The sequence below is a fragment of the Festucalex cinctus genome, chromosome 1 (genome assembly GCF_051991245.1).
Source record: "Festucalex cinctus isolate MCC-2025b chromosome 1, RoL_Fcin_1.0, whole genome shotgun sequence".
NCBI classification, from domain to species: Eukaryota; Metazoa; Chordata; class Actinopteri; order Syngnathiformes; family Syngnathidae; genus Festucalex; species Festucalex cinctus.
This window is the reverse complement of record NC_135411.1, coordinates 49420694-49443979: the sequence shown is the minus strand read 5'-3', so window position 1 is coordinate 49443979 and position 23286 is coordinate 49420694. Positions and strand designations below refer to the sequence as shown.

The following is a 23286-nucleotide window of genomic DNA, read 5'->3' as shown; positions in this document are numbered from 1 at the left end:
GTTACTCCCCGGTTGAAAGGAACACCTAAATGCTTGAAGATCAAAACACTGGCTTAGCTTCACGCTGTTAGCTGGGCGTTAGCCAGTTGTCAGACATTTGACATGAGACAGTAGAGGCAAACTGCTCTAGAACCCTTTGTGTCCCAAATATGTACAAAATGTGATTCTTATCTGAATAACCCTACTATTTAATTTTTTATCTTATTTATATTTTTGCGTTGTTAAGTTTTTTTTTGTTTTTTTTTGGCGTGTGGGATTGAATTTGCTCCTAAAGTTAAAAAAATAAAATAAAAAATCCATTCGCTAACAAATGGGCCAAACTTGGTTAACGGAATCAAGATCGACCAAAACGATAAAATGGGTTATTTGAGGAGGGAATTTATTGACCATCCTTGATTTGGCTTCACTGACAGGCTGTCAGTGACAGCTGCATTAAGACGTAAGTTATTTACGCAGTGTATACTTAATTATCGCTGGTGATAACAGTATTACGTTCCATAACAATGCACAGTTCTGGGACATTTTTTTTTCACGTTACTGGTGCATATAGCTGGGTTGTTACCATAGATGGCCAAGAATGCCATATTCAATTTCATTTTCTGTACCTTTCAGGGAGGATATTTCCCCGAGCATGTCAAATGCATGAGCAGCCTGCGATGGCTGAAATTAAACAGGACGGGACTGTGTTACCTCCCAGAGGAGCTCTCCTCTCTGCAGAAGCTGGTGAGAAAAAGTTACTTAACAGGAAGAGTAGAATACATCAAAATGGGCCAATATATATCAGAAGAACTTGACATTGTTTGTGGTGTTCCCCAGGGCTCCATATTGGGGCCAAAGCTTTTCAATGTATACATAAATGATATTTTTAATGTATCACAGTTACTTAAGCTAATATTATTTGCAGATGATACAAATATATTTTATAGTAGTAATTCTTATAATGAGTTGGTAAATGTTGTTAACAGAGTTAAAATCCATCAAAAAGTGGATGGACATAAATAAATTATCTCTAAATTTATATAAAACAAAAGTTATGACGTTTGGTAATATTAAGAATAATTATGATTTGCATATAGTTATTGACGGTGTTCAGATTGAAAATGTAAATGAGATAAAATTTTTAGGAGTGATAATCGATAAGAAGTTGACATGGAAGTCACACGTCAGACATATAAAAACACAAATCTCCAAATGCCTCTCAATTATTAATAAAGTGAAATATTGCTTGGATGAAAATGCACTATGTATACTTTATTTATTTATTTATTTATTTATTAATTATACTTTATTGCACGTTGATACAACCATACTTCAACTATTGTGTTGAAGTGTGGGGGAACACTTATCAATGTACAATCAATCCACTAGTAATCTTACAGAAACGGGCTATGCGAATTATTCATAAAGTTGTTGTTTTTTATCATACTCATGGTCTGTTTATCCAGTCAAAGTTGTTTAAATTATATGACCTTATAAAGTATAATACTTTAATAATTTTATATAAAGCATTTTATGAATTACTACCTGATAATTTGCAATATGTATTTATAAAAAAAGAGTGTCTAATATAACTTGAGAGGATACGGAGATTTTATATTGCCTAAATTTAGAACTGTTCGTAAAAGTTTTTGTGTGTCTGTGCGTGGGTCAAACTTTGGAACAGCTTAGAGGTACAACACAAGCAATGCCAAAACATCCACAGATTCAAACTGTCTTCCAAACATGTGGTTTGGTCTCAGTATTTGGAGAGTGGATTTTAAACCAACATCTATCTTTCAACTTATTGTGATAGAGTATACTTGCTGCCTTCTTATTTTACATACTATCTATCGCCACTGTTGGTATGCTTGTGTCTTAGAATTATTGATATGTGCCATTTGTGGACTTGTTTTGTTCTAGTTTGTCTTTTACCCAAGCTGGTATTGTTATTTTTTATTACCACTGCTGGTATGAGCTGTTGATGTCATGTTACTTAATTAACATATTGTTTGTAAACACATAGTTTTCAGTATTATGACAACCGCTCTGGGTTAGTGCAAGTTTATAGGAAAGTAATTAAATTTGATTTGATACTAAATGATATTGGGGGTGGGGCTTAATACATTTTTCTTCCTCCCACTCCTTTTCAGGCTAGGTTTAGAAAAAAATTGTCTAGAAAAATTGATATATTGTTATTGTTGATTATTGCCTGAAATAAATGAACAAATGAATGAATGAATGAAGAACTACTTTGCTGTTTACTTCTTAGCATGGCACCTGTTTGTTGCATAGGATAGATAATATAACACAGCCAAGAGGGCTTTGTGAAGGTGGTTTTCATCTGAAGTAAGAATATTTGTGCAGAAAAGAATAGAGAGGTTATATGACATGCTTATTTTAAGTAATTGTTTTCAAATTTGACATTAGCATGCAGTCAGCTATAATGTAGCATGCAGTCAGCTATAATGTGTCGCGTGTCATTGCATAACAGTGTTGCTCCAAACACACTTGTTTGGAAATGACTTGGGGGTTAACAAGAAAAGATTGCATCACTAGACTTCTTTGTGGAAACTTTGTCTTAGTAACATCTATTTCTGTTTAAATGCCCTATATCTCTGATAGGATTAGTGCGACCACTAGTCCCAACACCTCTGATTTGCAAATTTGAAGCTAAATTAGATTAGCTTGTTTTCACAGTGCTGGGCAACTGCAGTGCTCACTTTTTTATTTGTCTTGTTCGTTGAATGAAGTATATCATGAATCGCTTTTGCTGGGGAACAATTGTTCTGCGCAATAGTGTCATATTCTTCCATCATGGCTATTTGTATTTTAATGACTATTTATTGAATCTTGCAATTCGACAGAACAAGGTTTAAGAGGGGAGTGACAGGAAAGAAGAAAAGAGGATAGAGACAAAAATAGGTAAAGACAGGGCACTATTTGATAAAACAAACAAAACAAAGCAATAGTGTAACATTTGAGACGTGTTCTATGCAGGATAGTAGCGCTACACCCTGCAAGGGAAGGACATGATAGTGAAGGCGAAATGTAGGTGTTGTAATTTTACTGAAAAATTATGCATATTAAATACAAGGAGGGAATATTATTCTGATTGCATTTGGAATGGCAGCAGCTTATTTGGAGAGTCACACTTTGAGTCAGTCCTACTGTGGACAAAATAAAATGTAATTATTTGATGGAGGAATTCTGTTCTCAATCTCTGCTGAGGAGTTCAGCCACCATGTGCAGATGTCATTCTGACATCTCTCCTTGCATGTCTGAATGTTTGTGGTCTGAAACTAAAATATCAATTTTAGTAATAAAATTAGTGCAACAACTTAAATTATAAATAAAGCTTGTGTGTTGGAAATTATTGACTGACTAACCTTTGTCTTTTCCCTTTTTTTTTTCTTTTTTTTTTTTAAAATACTTTCCTCAGGAGCATCTTTCAGTGAGCCACAACAGCTTGACCACCTTACATGGGGAGCTCTCCAGTTTGCCAAACCTGCGGGTAATTAGCATGAACATAATACAATATTAAGTGGAAGCTTTGCGATCAAATCAAATCCGTTTTGGGACACTGAAAAACATTTTGTGTAATTGTAACATGTTCCATGGTTAAACAATCACCACCAATTTGAATTGTGTACAGGCAATAAATAGCATTTTACCATTCAGTGGTGGAGAAGATGATATCATGCTCGTCCTTGCGGACATGTTGTGTTGTGTTGTGTTGTGTTGTGTTAGCTACCGTGCAACACAATTGGGATGGAAACTGGGGGTGGGGGGGGGGAAGAAGAAGAGGCAAGCTTCGAGCACAGCCCAAACTCCAGCTCAGACTTCAAGACAACTGAAAAAATGAAGAGTTTATTTGAGCGCACATATTCGCACGCACACCATTAGCTTGACATAGAGGCTGCAGTTACACTTAAGCCAGAGGTGGCAGTCACAAGTAAAAAATGTGGCACTCCACAATACAACTTGAATGAAATGGTTAACATGCTGAAAAAGTGACCACCCTTGATTTACAGTGTTTTCGTGCCATGCTGCTGTCACTTTTTTTTTTTTTTTATCTTGTGATTTGTAGTCATATAAGGATGTTTTTCCTTTTGTGCAGGCTGTGGTTGCCCGTGCCAACAACCTAAAAAACTCGGGAGTCCCAGATGACATCTTTCAACTTGATGACCTCTCTGTACTGGTGTGCAATTTTCTGCTTTTGTCTTAAGCCTGCTGCACAAACAACATGTAGCTTACCAGCGAGAAATAAAGGAGACCGCCTGAATATTTTACAGGCTGTTTGGCCTTAGTCATGTTCGGTGGTGTTGCTCGCTGTGCAGCGGGCCTTAACACAAAATCCAATCTGCAGTTGATATATGGTGATTTCAACGTGCATTCTAATAACTCCTAGGACCTGAGCTACAACCAGCTAACAGAGGTCCCCAGGGACCTGGAGAACAGCAGGAACATGCTCGTCCTCAACCTGAGCCACAACGGGATAGACTCAATCCCCAACCAGTTGTTCATCAACTTGACAGACCTGCTGTATCTGGACCTGAGTGACAACAAGCTGGACAGCCTGCCACCTCAGATGAGACGCCTGGTTCATTTGCAGACTCTTATCCTCAACAACAACCCGCTGATGCATGCGCAGTTGCGGTAAGAAGGCTCAACGTCTGTCCTTTTGCTATTTTCTAGTATGATAGTTGGAGACCCTTTATGTTGATGTTTCCCCCCCCCCCCCCCCCCCCTGCTAATTGCATGAGCAGCCAGTTGCCTGCAATGGTGGCATTACAAACTCTCCACCTGAGGAACACCCAAAGAACACAGAGCAATATGCCCACAAGCTTGGAGGGTCTAATGAATTTAGCAGGTAACACTTGTGCACACAGTATTTGTTTTCAATGGCCAGTTATTTTTGACCCAGAAAAGTCTGACAGCTGGATTACTACGCCAACCGCGACAGGCTTAAAAATCATATCACGATATTTCAAAGAAATTTGCGGTGACGATATTTTTGACGATATTGGTAATTACTGAACAATAGATTTGTTATTGACACTTCAGAATAATAGCACTTTTATTGCAGCAACAATATCTAAGCCACCATTTTTTTTTCCAGAATTCAAATGTTAAGTAAAGTGCAAATATACCAACTGTAATGGAATAAAATGGAAATAAAAACAGGCCATAGTGCTTACCCTGCGAAATATAACATAACTGCTTAAAGGACATTTACTTAGCAAATACAATGAAAGCACATACCTTCAGAAGTCAGTGGCAAATTGCATGAGTCAAAAAAAGTCCACTATTTTCTCCTGTGTAGTTTAGCCTCGTGTTGTTAGGGGGGGGAATCGCCAATGATATGGTAGCAACCAGTTTGCGGCGTTATGTACATCGCAAGCAAATTGTATTGGTAAAAAATGTTTTCCCTCTGCGATTATTTAGGCAGTGGTTATTTTTGCCGCAACCGGCGGCAACCCTCCTCGAGCGTTATTCTGCCGTGAATGGCTCTGGTTGTGTTAAAACCCTTAAACGTTTCCACGCCCATTCTTTGGATATTTTGATTTTTATTAAAAGGAAAAAACAATTGGGAGCATCAATATCCCCAGGGTTGTTAATACATAAAGGAAAAAAAAATAAAAAATCCGACCATGCTGACTTTTGTGAAGTGTAGCAGTTCGAAGCTAAATAAGAGAGACCATTATCAAACACTGAATCCAATATTTGGCGCTATAGACTCCCATTATAATTGCTAATTTTTGATACACTGTAAACACCGTGTGTTCTAATGCATTTCCCATGATTTCCGCTTCAATCCGTTCAGTTGCAAGTCAACACACGGGGGGGGGGGATCAAAAATTGGGGTTTGAATGTGTTTACACCCATTAATATCCGGGTGGCGCTAGAGACTAACTAATGGTTTTTGGTACGCTACAATGGCTGCACATTACTGCAAATCAATGCAATTAAAACTGTCCCGATTGTAGGGCTGGGAATCTTTGACTGTCTCACGATTTGATTCGATTACGATTTTTGGGTCTACGATTCGATTCAGAATCGATTTTCGATTCTCGATTCAAACGATTTTCGATTGTTGATCTTGAAGTTCTGTTATATACAAATGTTATTGTGAGTTGAGTTGTATATTTGCAGAATACTGGATGTGTGGTTTACAATACCTGTTTACAATTGTTAGACCGACTTGTGGCAATTAAGTTATGCAAAAGCTATGAGTATTTTTTTTTGCACAAGATATGTATGTGACATTTAATCAGAGGAGCAAGAAAATGCAGTGTTTCGTTGTAGACATTACTCGAGGGTATGAATAACACAAATGTGCACTTTTAGGGCGCTGCGCGATAGAAACGTGCACGCCTTCTCGTCGAGAGCATATTAGCTTAGCGGTCGATTAGCGTCACAAACTCAGGTGAATTAGATGGCGAATTACCAGTCACAGTAAAATAAACACCGCGGATTGTTGATCTTGGCCAAACGATACACGACCGCTTCAGTTCAGTATTAACCAACCACCGTCTGTTTTTTTTTTTTTTTTCTCTCATAAGGAGTGCGTCAAATCAAGAGTGCTCCAGTAATTAATGAACAAAACAGCCTCCACACGGCGAAGCTCACTCCCACTTTGTCGAAGATGTGACAGAACAGAGCTCTTGCAGCCTCACACGCTCATACATTGTTTTTTTTGTGCAGCAGCGAACGATGCATATACGTCCAAGTTGACGCAGAGACGTATAATGTTACGCATTACGTCATCACCTCAATTTCGCGATATGTCAAATTTTTATCACCTAAAAAAATACACCGGTAATATCGCAGACGATATTTTATGGAACATCCCTAGCTGGAACATCCGAGAGCTATCATAATTTGTTCTCTGTTCCTCCCTCCAGATGTTGACCTCTCTTGTAATGACCTGACTCGGGTACCAGAGTGCCTCTATTCACTGGGCAGTTTGAAACGACTCAACTTGAGTAGTAATCAGATATCAGAACTGTCGCTCTGCATCGACCAGTGGACCCAACTGGAAACACTGAACCTTAGCCGCAACATGCTCACCTCATTGCCTGTAAGGATTTTTTATTTTTTATTTTTTGGTTTGGTTCCTCCACGTGATCTTATGTAAATAATAACAATTCCAAACTGTATATCTTCATCTAGTCAGCCGTTTGTAAACTTTCCAAATTGAAAAAGCTCTATATGAACTCCAACAAACTGGACTTTGATGGGGTTCCACCTGGCATGGGAAAATTATCCAATCTCACAGAGTTCATGGCAGCTAACAACAACCTGGAACTCATCCCTGAGGGACTCTGTAGGTAAGTGGAAGAGATTATACATGACTGTACATACAATGCCTTGGGATAGGATTACACTGCACACATTACATTATCATCGCTTGTTGTTTTGTCATGTAGGTGTGGCAAGCTGAAGAAGCTCGTGCTGAACAAAAACCGCCTTGTGACACTGCCAGAGGCCGTTCATTTCTTGACTGACTTAGAGGCACACAACAAAATCCACTACAACAATATTTAATAGTATCTTGAAATTTATGAGCAACAATTATGCGTTTGTTCATCTTAGATACTGGATGTGCGCGAGAACCCCAACCTCGTGATGCCTCCGAAACCAGTCGATAGAGGAGCCGAGTGGTACAACATCGACTTCTCCCTGCAGAACCAGCTGCGGCTGGCTGGAGCCTCGCCTGCCACTGTAGCCGCTGCTGGAGGAGGAGGTGTGTGTGGGTGTGTGTGTGTGGGGGGGTGTGTAGATATGTATGCGTTTTTTGATATTTGGTTCCAGTGGTCCGCTTGGCCCCTGCCTTGAAAACTACACTTTTATGAGAGTTCTCTGAAAAGTCAAAAGCAGTGGCGGAATCTGACGTGCTTGGTTCCAAAAGAAACACTATTTCCCTGTTTGGAAATGAGGTGCACGCCATCACGCCGACATGTGCTTATCACTTACGTGTGCAGCAGCCAGCCCCCGAGATCACTTGGCGAGGAAGATGAGACTGAGGAGGAGGAAGGATTGCGCTCAGGATGATCAGGCCAAGCAGGTGCTGAAGGGCATGAGTGATGTTGCGCAAGAAAAGAAGAACCTGGAGGTGAGAAGAGCAGCTTCAAAATTGAAATAAGTTTTTCAGTGAGCAGAAGGGGACAGAAAGAAGGAAAACTTGCGATATCTTCCCCTAATATACATAAAAAATGATCAACACAAAATAAATTATGGCAAACAATTTAGACTCTTTCAAAATAACAATTAAACAAAATAATTCAGTAGCCTTGTGCTAAATATATTTTTTTCAGTAATTGTGTTTTTATACGTTTTTTAAAAATACAAATCCACTGAGATGATTGTTCCACAAACTGACACCTTGAGTCAAAATACATCGTTCTTCACCACACGCACACACTTGTATATACACTGGGTGGGGCCACATTCACGGTGTAAGGGTAGAGCTCGCCAGTCGGCGAGCTGGCGGACTCAGTAACAGGGTTAGGTGTCACTTGTACTCTGGCGTGACGACCGGGGCCTCTCCCCACCGGGCTCGGTGTTCTGGTGTCCCGCCTTCTCCCCTGGTGCTTCCTCCTCTGCTTCCCCCCTCCCGCCGCTGTGCAAATCTCGCGCGGCTGGAGGTGGGGTGGGCACATCTTCCCTCTCTGCGCTGCTGCCCGGTGCCGGTTTCCGGGGGGGGGTGGGGGGTTCTCGCGGGGGGCCGGGTTCGCGGGGGGGGGTGGCGGCCGTCGGGTGGGGGCGGCTTGTTTGGGGGGGGGGGGTGGAGGTATGGGTGGGTGGGGGGTTGGGTGCTGGGGGTCGGGGTGTGTTCGGGGGTTTGGGGGTCGGGGGTGGTGGGGCCTGGGTCGTGGTGGATGGCGGGTTTGGGTGGGGTGCGGGGGGGTCGTGGGGGGATGGGGGCTGGGGACCGGTGGGGCGCTGTGGGGGCCCGCTGGGCCTCGTTCTGCGGCCTTGGGCTCGGGGGTGTGGGCCGGGGCTGGGGCGGGGGTGTTCCGGGTGTCTGGGGGGGTGCTCGCTTTGCTGGACCGCGGTTGACGGCTTCTTTCTTTGGTGGTGGTCCTTATGCATGCCAGATCCGTCGCACCAGCATCTACTGAAACTCAACAGAAGTACCCTCTCCCTCCCACAGCCCCTTGAATCAGTTGGTGCTGGTGTCTGTGGTTCTCACTTTGCTTTATCTATCCTTCCCTCCTTCCTCTCTTTAGTTTTTCCTCTGGTCACTTGAGATCTTAATTTATTAGAAGTATGAGGTTTCTGGGGTTGGCATAAGACTCCGGTTTTGTAACCACGCAGGAGGGGTCTTGTTGGTGCTGGACTTCACTTTGATGGATTGGATGTACTGGCTTCTATTGATCTCACTCTGCCTTATCGATCCTTCCCTCCTTCCTCTCTTTAGTTTTTCCTCTGGGCTCTTGAGATCTCGCTAAATTTGCTGGAATTTAGAGGCTTCCGGGGTTGGCGTAAGACTTTGATTTTGTAATCATGGGGAAGGCAGGAAGTGTTTGGTCGGTGCTGGATGTCACTTTGATTTACCTTTCTTTTCTCTTTATTTCTTTTTTTTTCTGACCTTTTCTCTGGTCTCCTGACCATTTAAATCTCACGACTCTGGCAAGATTCTGAAGTACCTGGTTAAGGCGAAGGGTAATGGGATATTTATAAGGTTTTAGGTGAATGAATGAGTATAAATTTATACGTATTTGCACGCACGCACACGCACGCACGCAAACGCACGCAAACGCACGCACGCAAACGCACGCAAACGCACGCACACATACACACACACAAAAAAAAAAAGAAAAGAGCAATGATGACAAGACGTTGAATCGGTAAGACTACCGAATGAACAATTCTGAGCTCTTAAAAAAAAAAAAAAAAAAAAAAAAAAAATACATCGTTCTTTTTGTTTTGTTCTGTATTTAGCTTGGGAAAAAATCTGTTCTTCTTAATTTGTACTCACTTTCCCTTTTTTTTAATTTGATTTGCATGTTAATTGGTAAAACATTTCATGATGGGCTTTATACATTATTTTAAGGCGGTTAAACTCCATCGATTCATTAAATTTTAAAGGTTTTAGTTCTATGAATATTGGATTAGTGTGATCTCTGTATCTCCACATCCAAAAATGACACAATAGCATGTTTCTGTAAAAGAAAGATGGTTTATGATGATGACCTTGAGAACGTTTTGCAGGAAAATGGGGATTTAAAATATGGAGATTTGAAGGTCCGGCGCTGGGATCAGGGTTTGGAGAAGCCTCAGCTGGATTACTCAGAGTTCTTTATGGAAGGCGTGGGGCAGGTAATGTTTTCTCGCAAACCAACTCGCTGTAATTTTTTGGTGTCACAAATGCACCATCAGCACGTCCTGTCCTCACTGCAGGTGCCAGGCGTGAGCGTGTGGCAGATCGAGAATTTTGTTCCCATGCAAGTGGACGAAACGTTCCACGGGAAGTTTTACGAGGCAGACTGCTACATCGTCCTCAAGGTAACCAGGCGACTGGCCATCGCTTACACAGGTAAGTCAGTACGTGGCTCAGACTTAAAGGACTCCCTTGCTCTCTTGGTTGCAGACATTTTTGGATGACAACGGAGCATTGACCTGGCAGATCTTCTACTGGATTGGCCAGGAAGCCACGCTGGACAAGAAAGCTGGCTCCGCCATCCATGCCGTCAACCTCAGGAACTTCCTTGGAGCAGAGTGCAGGACGATAAGGGAAGAGATGGGAGACGAGAGCGAAGAGTTTAGTGAAGTATGTTCAAGCAGCACGATAACGACAAACTGTACGGTGTCAAGAAAGGCATCTCTAGATATAAATTGTTGTTGTTGTTATTATTATTATGAACTTGATGACCCTTGATCTGCTGTTGTAACTGACAGTTGTTGTGTGGTGTTGAAGGTGTTTAACAATGAGATCTCGTACATCGAGGGAGGCACTACCAGTGGATTCTACACTGTGGAGGACACACATTATGCTGTCAGGTTGGCCATACTCTTCTAACTCATTCATTCTCAGTCATTTTCACAGAAGCAACCCCCTACAATCCCGGCTGTTTTATTGAATTTTGACTGATTTTGCAAGTCCCACAGAATATTGTGTTGTATTGGTATAAAAACATGGAACCTACCAAAGATTAGAGTGCCTTCTTTTATCAGGAAAAAATTTACATTTCTATTGTTTCCCGTTTTGCAGCAATTAGCATTAGAATAAGTTTCATAATTATTCACAAATCTGCTTAGAAATGTGAATACTGTAATTGAGCTTTTTTCCAATATGGCCCTGGTTGAGCTCCTTTGCTCTGCTGCCTCCTGCTGGCCGTTTGTGTAATAACTATCATTTCGTCAAGCGTTCTTTGCAGTTAGACTGCATCAAAGCCTTCTATATGCTCTAGCATAAAAAACAAAACAAAGCATGTCTTTGGGACACTTAATACATTTTAAATAGAACATATTGATACGTTTTTGGGAGCAAATAAGTTTTACTTGGCCGTGATGCATTTATGAGCCTTATGCAGTGAAAACAATAAACATCTATGTGTTTTCTCAGACTGTACAGAGTTTATGGCAAGAAAAACATCCGACTGGAGTCTGCACCTGTCAAGTCTTGCTCGCTTGATCCACGGTGACTCTCTCCCCCACGTCTCCTTTTTTACTCGCCTCGCAAATTCACGACTTTCCCACTGCAGTGGGCCCATTTGTATTGGATTACTGGGACTGATTTCTTCTCTCTGTATGGCAGCTATGTGTTCCTGTTGGACACGGGACTGGAAATCTTTATCTGGAGGGGAGCCAACGCTACGCTGAGTGGCACCACGAAGGCCAGGTCAGAGGATAATGGAGTCGTCACGCATTTTCCACCATTTTGTATTCTTGACATCCTGGAGTTAATAGAGAGTTCAAATCTGTCTTGAAGATTGATTGAGTCTTTAGCGCCACATTTGTCCTTTCAGATTATTTGCGGAGAAGATCAACAAGAACGAGCGTAAGGGGAAGGCAGAGATCACGACTCTAAAGCAGAACCAGGAGCCTCCAAATTTCTGGGAGTTACTGGGAGGACAACCGGAGGAGATCAAGAAACACGTCCCAGATGACTTCACAGCCGTCAGACCCAAACTCTACAAGGTTGAGCTAATGTTTGGATGAGTGTGTCAAATCAATCCACACCGTGAAAGTGCTGAGAACTGAGTGGATTGTTGATGTGTTGTTTTTCAGGTGGGCTTGGGTCTTGGCTATCTCGAGCTTCCTCAGATTAACTACAAGCTGTCTGTGGAGCACAAAGACCACAAGATCAAACTGGACACACTGCCAGAGCTCAGATTGGTACGTTTAGATTGGCCACAACTGGCTTGCAACTAATCCTGAGTCAAAAAGTACATTTTCAAACTTTACGCGGATCACATTTGCTTTCGCAGTCAAGCAGCCAGTTTCCTTTCCATGTGACCTACTTCCATCCACACAACACTCATCATCTCCTCTTTTCACCGCCTCCCTCAGCTGCAGTCGCTGCTGGACACCAAGTGCGTTTACATCCTTGATTGCTGGTCTGACGTCTTCATCTGGATCGGGAGGAAGTCTCCCCGACTTGTCCGAGCCGCCGCCTTAAAACTGGGTCAGGAGATCTGCTCCATGCTGCACCGGCCCAAACACACGTGCATCACCCGAAACCTGGAGGGCACCGAGTGCCAGGTAATGTTACCATGCGATGTAACCATGTCCAGAGATGTGTGAACGTACAGTCGGGCATTGCCCACGGTGACTCGTTCGTCTTCTTTGTCAGGTGTTCAAGTCCAAATTCAAGAACTGGGACGACGTGCTGAAGGTGGACTACACCAGAGCTGCGGAGACAGTGCAGCAGAATGACAACCTCCAGGGCAAGGTCAGTGATAAGACATGACGAGGATCATTTGGTGATTGCTTTGGTTGACGAGGTGTTCGCCTTTTGCGTCCGTCAGGTGAAAAAAGACACAGAGCAGAAAGACCAGATGAAAGCCGACCTCACTGCGCTTTTCCTTCCCAGGCAGCCGGCCATGCCGCTCACGGAGGTAAGACGCGTGCGCTCGCTGAGCAGGCCACAAACCGGCAGCCTTCTTCACCCAGGTGTGTTTTTATGTGTGCGTGTAGGCGGAGCAGCTGATGGAGGAGTGGAACGAGGACCTAGACGGCATGGAGGGATTCGTGCTGGAGGGCAAAAAGTTTGCTCGGCTACCAGAGGAGGAGTTTGGACACTTTTTCACTCAGGATTGCTACGTCTTCCTCTGCAGGTGGGCCCGTCTGTCCCTCGCAGGTGTAACCATAGAGATGACATTTGTTTGTGATGTTAACTCTTTTACTGCCACACGTTATCCAAAAAACAACGCCGACAGTGCCAGATGATTTAGAGCATTTTAACTGATCTTTCAATGCGAACAGAATATCATGTGCTATTACTACATAAACATGGTGGGTACCACATGAAATACCGCGTTCCATTCTTTTATTAGGAAAAAGTGTGTTTCTACCTTATTCCATTCTTTAGTAATCACTATTTGAAAATAGGTCATTTGAATGACAATCAAGTGAAAATAGAAAAATGAGGAAAACAAGCTTTTTGTAAACAGATGCATTTTGCGCACAACAGTGACTTTGACACTAACATTTTTTGTTTAGTGACGCTCTGTGAATTAGGTTTAATGTGACAAAGGCTTTGATCATTCACGTCATCCTTGAAAACGTACAATTTCCAAAGGTCCACCATGTTACATTGTAATTTCATACACCGCATTGAAAAGAGATACAATGCTGCCATCTGCTGGCCATAGTTAGTGGGTGTTTTTGATTCCACAACCCATTGACCAGGCAGCACTCCACAAGAAGTTGCACTGCCCATTGATTAAAAAACAACAACAACAACAAACACATTATGTTTATGGCGGAATACATCATGATTTTACTAATTGTTATTAAACGTTTTTGCCGGTAAAAGAGTGAATAGGGCTGCTCGATTATGGGGGGGAAAAAATGATCCAGATTATTCAAATGATTATATACTCTTTGGTACAAAACAAGAAAATGTTTACGCATTTACAAATATTAAGACCAATTTAAAAAAAATAGAAACATTATAATTATGTAAGTTTCTTTTGGACCAGACAGAATTTATCATATGTATTTATAATCTGCTTGTGAGAGTGGATGGTTGTTCGTCTCTGTGTGCCTTGCGATTGGCTGGCAACCAGTCCAGGGTGTCCCCCACCTACTGCCCAAAGCCAGCTGAGATAGGCTCCAGCACCCCTCGTGACCCTTGTGAGGAATAGCCGGTCAAGAAATTGGATGGATGGATGTTAATAATATATATTTATGTGGGAAGCAATTGAAGTTGGAGTGCAATAGGACGATCATTTATTTTTTTGGTACAAAATAAAATGTTTAAATGTAAAAAAAACAAATTTAAAAATATATATAAAGACAAATACAATTATCGGAAACACTATGCAAGTTCCTCTTGGTTGAAACAAAATTGATTACATTTTAAAATTTAAAAAGATGCAAATGTATAAATGTAAACAACTAAAAAATTACTATTAATAACCATTTTATATGATTATAATTGCACAGTTAATATCATATAAAAACATTTTGTAAAAGCATCTGTCCATGCTTTGGCAGATACTGGGTGCCGGTGGAGTACGAAGACGACGAGGAAAAGAAAGAGGGTGAAGACAAGGAAAAAGAGGATGAGAATGACAAACAGCCGGAGGAAGACTTCCAGTGCGTTGTGTACTTCTGGCAGGGCCGACAAGCCTCCAACATGGGCTGGCTCACCTTCACCTTCTCGCTGCAGAGGAAGTTTGAAAGCCTCTTCCCGGGAAAACTCAAGGTAACTAACGTGAACCGGCGGCCTGCAAAATGACCTCTTCAAAAATGGCGAGCCTGTTGTCCTTCAGGTGGTGCGCATGACCCAGCAGCAGGAGAACCTCAAGTTCTTGTCCCATTTCAAGAGGAAGTTCATCATCCACAAAGGCAAGAGGAAACAGAAGACGGACTCGGCCCAGCCGTCTCTCTATCACATCCGCACCAACGGGAGTGCACTTTGCACCAGGTAACCGGCAAACCTGCCTGTGTGGCATTTAGGGAACATCTGTAAATGACATGTAGGAATACAGGCTGGGTTCCAACTCAACATGTGGCATCTGTCTGTCAGAACCATCCAGATTGGAACCGACTCGGGCAACCTCAACTCGGAGTTCTGCTTCATACTCAAAGTGGGTTTTCAATCGTCTTCAAGCTAATCCAGCAAAGAACATCCTAACGTCCGCTAACGAAGCATCCTGGTTTGTGTTCACGGGCGACGTAGGTCCCCTTCGAGAGCACAGACAACCAGGGCATCGTTTACACTTGGGTGGGCCGAGCCGCCGACCCGGACGAAGCCAAGCTGGCCGAGGACATCATGAACAGCATGTTTGTTGACACCTACAGCAAACAGGTATAAATAAATAAATGATGGCCCTTTATTGGAAATGTCTAATCTAAAAATATACATTGTTTTTGTCTTAAAAAACAAATGTGTGAAGATTCATTTTTTTTTAATGTATTTATTATCCATGACAATGGAGGATATGGCTAAAATAGTGGAAGTAGCTTTTGTGGTTATATATCACTGTGTTTAAAGTGAATAAATATTAAAAAAAATAGCCCAGTGAAAACATTTTTTATTACCATACATGCAAATGTTTTGGGAACACTTTGCATTGTATTCCAATTCAAAGCATTAAATTCATCCAACTGAACTCAGAAATGGATGGATGGTTTTGTTTTTGAAAGTACCCGCCTGCCTTGTTTGTGTCACCGTAGGTCATCAATGAAGGGGAGGAACCAGAGAACTTCTTCTGGGTGGGCATCGGTGCTCAGAAGCAGTACGACGAGGACGCCGAGTACATGAAATATGCTCGTCTCTTCAGGTGAGTGAAAGCCTGCAGCACGTTTATGGCCAATCAAAATGCCAAGTACCAAAATATGTACGGTGGTGAGAAAAAGTCTACACACCCCATGTTAGGTTTTATGACATATGTGCGGCTTTGTCACCATTTAAAGTACCTCTGATGAACACAAAATGGATTCCAGTAGTGAAATAATTGATATGCCACCATGATCCCAAAACATTATTAGAATCTCAAACTTTTTTTCAACAGTCAAGATGCGTCTCTCCCACCATTCATACTCCATACACTGTCCTTTTTTTGCCCATTTCATTGAGAACAACAACAACAGTGGCATTTCAAAATGATGTCCTCGCTTTTCCTTTCAGGTGTTCCAATGAGAGAGGTTATTTCTCAGTGTCAGAGAAGTGCTCCGACTTTTGCCAGGATGACTTGGCTGACGACGACATCATGTTGCTTGATAACGGCCAAGAGGTACGGATTGGTTCAATGTTGTTTTTGGCTAAAGGTTTACTTGGTTGCATTGTCTCCAGGTGTACATGTGGGTCGGTACTCAGACGAGTCAGGTGGAGATCAAACTGAGTCTCAAAGCCTGTCAGGTCAGTCATGTCATGTGGGGGTTTGCTCTTTTGCTTAATTAATTTTTTTGCACACCTAACCCTTCCATCGTGCAATGTTGCAGGTGTACATCCAGCACATGCGCTCCAAAGAAAGCCAGCAACCCCGAAAACTGCGACTGGTGCGCAAGGGAAACGAGCCGCACTGCTTCACACGCTGCTTCCACGCCTGGGGGACTTTCAAAACTCCTCCTGCGTAGACACCCACACGCATCCAGCTGCCAACTTTCTCTATTGCAGGGTGTCCCAAACCTTTCCAGACCATCAAAATTACAAAGTTGAGGTCTAAAATTACTCCAAAATATCAATTAATGATAAGAAATTGTGTTCTCCGTGATCGATAGAGACACTGTATTTAATGTGCCGGATAAAGGATGGCATTCTGCTCTATCGGAATGAATGTCATCTGTTAAACAACACAGCTTTAATAGGTCTGAACATATCTATCCTGCCAAGCCATTTAAGTATTTTTTTCCATATCCAAACTAGTGTACTGAATTGTTTTACTAGTGAGAACAAACCACATACTAGTGTACAGTATGGACCTCAAGGACATGGACTAAATGCGTGAACGGCTTTCTATAGGCTGCAGTTCTATTTCGTCCCTCCCGACCGCCAGAAGGCGGTGCTTTAAGCACTGAATGTTCCTTTCGCGCATGCGCAGTTCGAGTAATGCATAGCAAATTAGTCACATGTGACCCTAGAAGGGTACAAGTTCCGGTGTCACCCAAGGTTCGTTTACTCTTTTCTGTTTTTTTCTTCTTCTTTTTTCTTTTTCTTTTTTATTGAAAACACAATAAACAATCACTCAAGATAATACAGAATGAACAAATACAAAGAAAAAAAAACAGAAAAAGACAGGGGAAAAAAAAGAAAAATAGCAAAAGGTTATACTACAATATACTAGGGGCCTGAGAAGTTATAAAACGATATTCGAATTAGAACAAATCTCCACTATCTTCAAAGCCTTTTGTTTGTCAGAGAACTTGATTGAGAGAATGAATGTATTGTTTAAACTCGTTATAGAAGGCTGTAAAGCATGGCTTCCCTCCGCAGAATTTACAACAATGAATATGATATTTGGACATTAATAGTAATAAATTTATTAGATAGTTTGAAATATTTTCCTCTATACCATTTAAAAAAAAAAACAAAAAAAAACAATACATTCTTCCAAGCAATCACGGCATCCTTTTCAATGTTAACATGAATGAAATCACATAATCGCTGTCAAAATAAACTGACAAATGGACAGTACCAAAACAAATGTACAACAATTTCAGGGCACTCCTCACAAAATCTGCAGTTAACATCAATATCTTTTTTCTTTTTTTTTCTTTTTTTTTTCTTACTGATATAAGATTTTGCTGGGTAGAATTTATGGATCAACTTAAAAGATATTTCTTTGACTTTATTCGTAATCAGAAATTTATTTGGTAGGAGTCAGACCTTCTTCCATGGTATATCATCCACAAACATATTCCAATACGGAATAACATACGGTAATGTAATCTCTTTCTGGAACATAGTTCGTATACGTCTATTGTTTGCAGGACGACCAGACAGACATTCTCCCTACAGTTGTATCTTTTGGAGCAAAAAAAAAACAGTATTGTGGTTATCCAGTCGCTTTTGGCTTTTGAAAAGCATACACACACCAGAGGGGACGGCTCCAAATACCTTAGCATAATCTCCAGGAGTCACCGGGATAAGAAATTTCTGAAGAAACTCATCATATGTTAACAAAAGCCCTGCATTATTAAACAACTGATCTACCCAGATAATCTCGTTTTGAAACCAGTATTCCAAAAAGATAGACTTGTGCTTATATAGACTGTCCTTGTTATTCCAAATCAAATAATTATGTGAGGAAAAGTTGTTTGTAGATGAGCGACCAAGAAAGAAAGGCCTGGCGGTGAAAGGCTGACATCTTAAAGATCTCCTGATGTGAGCTTTGCAGCAATGACACCAACCATCCTCTGAACGCCCTAATACTGTATCAAAAGAAATGTTCACGAAATTGTACCTTGTTGTAGAGTTGCAGTCTCCACAAGGAAGGTATACTGTTAGCCTAGCATCAAACGAGTGGATTTTTTGGTGGGCGTGGCCAAGGCTCGCCAGACTTCCGTGTGTTTTTGACTACAAAATGAGTTGGGCGTGGCCAAGTCTCATCTTTTCCGTGTGCTCCTGCTTACAGACAGTCTTCATGTCTGCACCTGGAGGAATATTGGCTCATTAGTTTCAATAGTTGGTATCGATCCCGGGATAAGTGAAAGATGTTCTGCTAATACACGTTTGTATTGTCCCAAATTCCTGAAGCAGTCGTCAGTTAAGTGTTTGCCACAAACTGTCAGGGCTGCTAATCCTCCTCACGACCGGGTGCAGCTACTGGGCCTGACACTCCCGTACCGGTCGAACCATAAGCCCTACGGGGAAAATGAACACATCCCCAGAACTGGCTCGAACTGGCTTGGCTTTCCAACGCCGTCGGTGCCGGCCCTCCACGACCCTGCGGGCCGGAGATACGGGGCCGTGAAATCGTGGACCATGCTGTCCTCCTACTGCTTCTTTGTTTACTCCGGCGGTGGGGAGGCGTTGAAAATTGTGAGGGTGGAGTTCGCGCTGAGCTAGTGCCGTGTAAAACCGAAAAAGGTGGGGTTAGTGACGTGTAAAACCGATCTGCTGAAACAGCCCATTTGAGAGAGTTGTGTGAGCTAATGTGATACAAACGCCCATAGGAATGGGAAACATGGGTCGTTATTTCACAACTTTGGGGACTTAGTCAGGCTATGGTAAGGCATACTTATGTTAAAAAAAAAAAAAAAAAAAAAAAAAAAAAACATTTCATATGTGGGCACCTTTAACAGGAATTTTGTCAGTCAAAATTGCAGGCAGAAAAAAAAATCAATACCACCTAGCTTTGGATAATATATGGAGAGGAATAATGTTCCAGATTGAAGTGGGGTTTTGATAGTCCTCTTTTCTTCTCGCGTGGCATATGCATACGACGCATTTTTGAAGAGTGTAAAGGATTTGTATTTATCCGCTTGACCGCGCCGCTTGGGAGCCTTGTGACCAACTTAGTCGGAGCTGCGTAGTTCTCCCTCCAAAGGCTGCGGCGACGGTGTTTTTCTTTCTTTCGTTTGTGACCGGCTGTGGTCGCGTGTTATAACCTCCCGTGAGGTAAGGTTGTTGACTTCTTCTATTTGTCTGTTTTGCCACTAATTGCCGTGTTTGCTGTGGTGTTTGTTTTTTCGTGTGGTTAGCCTCGAGTTAGCGCCCTGGCTACCACGACGCGTGATTTACCCTATTTTTCCTCCGCTGGCTTCGGCGGCGTTGGCACCCCTCTCTCGGTTTATTAGCACCGGTTTCTCCGGCGGTGTTACCGTTTGGTTGTTGCCTTTCTTTTTTGTGCCTTTGCTGGTGAGAGCAGCGTCCGCGTCCCCGCTCCCTGCTTACTGCGTCGCACTTCTCGCTCGATCGATTGGCTATCTTACTTACCTTTGTGCGTGTCCCGCCTGCTGTGTGCACCTGGCTTCAGGTGTGCAGGTGGCGTTCGCGCCCCTTACTGCTGTCTGCCCCGGCCCGCCGTCGGCTGCTCGGCGTGCGTCTGCTGTGCAGGTGGCATTCGCGCCCCCTTCCCTCAGCTTATCGCTGCTTTACCGGCTTACTGTTTGCCCCGACCCACGCATCGCCTGCCCAGTGTGGATCTGCTGTGCAGGTGGCGTCCGTGCCCCCTTCCCTCAGCTTCCCGCTGATCGCTGTCTGGGCTCCCTTGGGTTCGTGATGGAGGACTCCCATTGCTGCGTGGACTGTGGACTGACTCTTTGAGGCCTCCGATGTCCTGGACGATCGTTGCCCGAGATGCCTTGTTTCTGTCCGTGTCAGTGACCCCAGCCCCCTGGGTCAACTGTCGTCCTCCCAACCGAGGCGCCAGAAACGTCTCGGCGTGTTTTCCGCTGTGTCTGGCCTTCCTTCCCAAGAGGAAGGCGCCGCAGCAGCGACTTGCTTTGGTGGTGGGGCACCTACAGGCTGAGTTCGCAGAGGTGAGGTATTTTCTGTAGGACCGTCACCCTCCCGCCCTTACGGAGGGGCCGAGACCACCACCCCTGCCGCGACCATCCACACAACCCATGCTGGTGCTTCCTCCAGAGGAGGATGCCATTTCCTTGGCGGCTTCAGCGTCCTTTTTTCACGATGCCGACCATGACCCGTGGTCTGATTTTGGGACAGAACTGTCCGGCGTCTGCTCGGAGCTCGTCCGGTGAGGCGGGGGGATAGTTTTATACAGGCTGTCCTGCACAATGCCTTGGACCTCCTGCGTTTGGAGGTGTCTCCACAGGCTCAGTCGGCGTCTGAGAGCGCTTTCTCCCGGCGCAAGCGCCCTTCCTCTGCCTTTTCTGTCCCCGCGTCTGGGGACTATTTGCAGGAACTACATGCTTACTGGAGGGATCCTGGGGCTCTCTCCTGTCCTTCGGCGGATGGCCTTGATATGGCAGTTATGTATGATGCTACTAATGATGGCTTGGACCAGATGCCTGACATGGAACCAGCTGTCGCATCCCTCATTGTGTCCCCAGACGAGACCCTTCGTCCGTCTGTGCGGTGTCCTCGGCCCCAATGTCGTGTGACTGACGACCTTCTCACACGGGCCAATAGCGCTGGTGCGCGTGCTGGTTGCATTGGGAACTCCTTGGCTCACCTCATGCTTGCTCTCTCTACTTTCCTGCAATCGGACAGCATGGGTGCTGCTGTGTCCTTTGGTGACGCGGCCCTCCAGGCTTTTGCCCTCATGACCAGGGAGCATGGCCGACTGATGTCCTTCCTAGTGCTGGCGCAGTCCCCCTTGACGGAGGCCTCTAGTGCCGCTTTTCCATCGTTCCTGCACGGTTCCTGTACACCATAGCACACCTCACAGAACCACACCAGACCGCAGCCGCCGTGTTTCCATTACAACTGGCGCACGGCGGAAAGGGGGCGGGAACATTATTTTAAACCGTCCAAACCAAGCTTGCATTGCCTGCATTGCATTCGAATCTGAGATAACATTTCACTAGTGGCAAGTCGCACCAACATTACGCGCCACTTACAATTGAATATGGACCGCCATGGGTGAAATATTGCCATTCACGACCGGCTCGCGAAGCCATTTCTGAATGGAGACCTCTGCCACTGAGGTCTCATTCAAGTGTATAGGAACACACGACCAGCCAGCGTTGGCACTCACGATGTTTTTTAAAGTGATAGTTTGGATTTTTTTTTCCATGAATCTCAATTTCATCCTCACCTCCAGTGTGTGCGATCAGCACTGACTTACCCCTGACAGCGTTCTGTGACACGAGTTCTGGTCCGGTGTTGGACGAGAGGAAAATAGTCCAGCAAGTTGGCTGGGGTCACCGAAATAAAGCGTTTTTCTTCTAAAAACTATTTGTGTTCAAAAGAGTGATGGCGCCGGCGTCACTCTGTGGCCGAACACTGCCTTCATTCCCAAAGTGTTGTCTGGCTCTCGTTCTAACCAGCCTCTATGGCTTACGCGTTATGTACCCTCTCCTGGTGAGGGCGGGGACAGGCCGGAACTCTTGTGCCTGGTAAAGGCCTTGCAGTGTTACATTGACGCTACGGCGGGCATTCGTACGTCTGCCCAACTTTTTGTTTGTTATGGTGGTCCTGCCAAGGGCTCCGCTCTCTCCAAGCAGCGCTTGTCTCACTGGGTCGCGGATGCCATTTGCCATTCCTACCTGCTGTCGGGCCGCCCCTCTGCCGTAACGGGTGCACTGTCACGCCACCAGGAGCGTTGCCATGTCTTGGGCCGCCCTGAGGGGTGTTACCCTGGAGGATATCTGTGCTGCTGCCTCATGGGCGACGTCTTGCTCCAGGGCCAGGGCGTCCTGTCGCTCGGAATCCTCGTGTTCACTCAAGAAGATTCCGTAGGAAACGAACCTTGGGTGACACCGGAACTTGTACCCTTCTAGGGTCACATGTGACTAATTTGGTATGCATTACTCAAACTGCGCATGCGCGAAAGGAACATTCAGTGCTTAAAGCACCGCCTTCTGGCGGTCGGGAGGGACGAAATAGAACCGTAGTTACAGTTGTAACTTTCGTTTTCTCCTGTTACATGATTTTGAACAGATTATTAGCAGCAAATCTGAGAATGTTTGGATGAGACACTCGTGCTGTAAATGCTTAGTGCCATTTTGCACAGCTCATCTGAAGCACATTTTATTTTTTTCATTGAGGACTTGTTGAAGCAGATGTCCTTGCTTTTCGGTGGAATGTTTATTTTCGACAAACTTGATATTGCATCTATACACTGATTGATGGTGATGCTGCACACCTCGTTGCTTTTAGCTAGACATGCCAGACACGAGTCATAGATGCTTTTGAGTGACCCCAACGTGCAGTCATTAGAACCTCATTGCAGGCACTCGGAGTAAAGTTGCTTTTGTGGCGCTTTGCAAGCAAAGGCCACCATGTAAGATTTTACGGGTTTAAAATCAATTGTTTAGATATTTTAATGGGAGATCATATCACAACTCAAAACTTTTTTTTTTTTTTGAAGAACAGATGGATCATGTGGTTGTCCGAGCATGATATTTACAAATCTTTGTATTTCCGGCTTTGGGGTGACCTGTGTGCCTGTTTAGTCCCACATAAACAGGTGGGAATGTGCATGTGCCCCTGATGCCACCTGCAGATGCTTTATTTATGTATTTTATATTATAAATAAAAATAAAATCACAAATCTA

At 43.6% G+C, this 23286-nt stretch overlaps 1 protein-coding gene across 3 annotated transcripts in view; it reads left to right on the top strand.

Annotated features, from left to right (window-relative positions):
* The window catches only part of flii (FLII actin remodeling protein), a 23508-nt gene extending 222 nt beyond the window's left edge, over window positions 1–23286 (top strand). Inside the window, exons 1-31 of one of the 3 annotated variants that reach the window (XM_077539972.1) lie at window positions 61–439; window positions 613–723; window positions 3419–3490; window positions 4097–4177; window positions 4388–4635; window positions 4746–4849; window positions 6885–7060; window positions 7153–7310; window positions 7410–7494; window positions 7576–7726; window positions 7965–8095; window positions 10198–10305; window positions 10387–10491; window positions 10577–10756; window positions 10904–10986; window positions 11552–11626; window positions 11744–11827; window positions 11955–12126; window positions 12217–12324; window positions 12499–12690; window positions 12782–12880; window positions 12957–13046; window positions 13126–13265; window positions 14650–14860; window positions 14928–15082; window positions 15185–15245; window positions 15338–15466; window positions 15835–15941; window positions 16289–16394; window positions 16454–16519; window positions 16603–23286. In XM_077539972.1, coding sequence (XP_077396098.1) covers window positions 643–723; window positions 3419–3490; window positions 4097–4177; window positions 4388–4635; window positions 4746–4849; window positions 6885–7060; window positions 7153–7310; window positions 7410–7494; window positions 7576–7726; window positions 7965–8095; window positions 10198–10305; window positions 10387–10491; window positions 10577–10756; window positions 10904–10986; window positions 11552–11626; window positions 11744–11827; window positions 11955–12126; window positions 12217–12324; window positions 12499–12690; window positions 12782–12880; window positions 12957–13046; window positions 13126–13265; window positions 14650–14860; window positions 14928–15082; window positions 15185–15245; window positions 15338–15466; window positions 15835–15941; window positions 16289–16394; window positions 16454–16519; window positions 16603–16737 — 3693 coding nt within the window. In that variant the 5' untranslated portion in view covers window positions 61–439; window positions 613–642 and the 3' untranslated portion in view covers window positions 16738–23286. Of the gene's footprint in view, window positions 1–60; window positions 440–612; window positions 724–3418; window positions 3491–4096; window positions 4178–4387; window positions 4636–4745; window positions 4850–6884; window positions 7061–7152; window positions 7311–7409; window positions 7495–7575; window positions 7727–7964; window positions 8096–10197; window positions 10306–10386; window positions 10492–10576; window positions 10757–10903; window positions 10987–11551; window positions 11627–11743; window positions 11828–11954; window positions 12127–12216; window positions 12325–12498; window positions 12691–12781; window positions 12881–12956; window positions 13047–13125; window positions 13266–14649; window positions 14861–14927; window positions 15083–15184; window positions 15246–15337; window positions 15467–15834; window positions 15942–16288; window positions 16395–16453; window positions 16520–16602 lie in introns of those variants that run through there. The other 2 variants (XM_077539962.1, XM_077539952.1) reach the window with 2 other exon arrangements.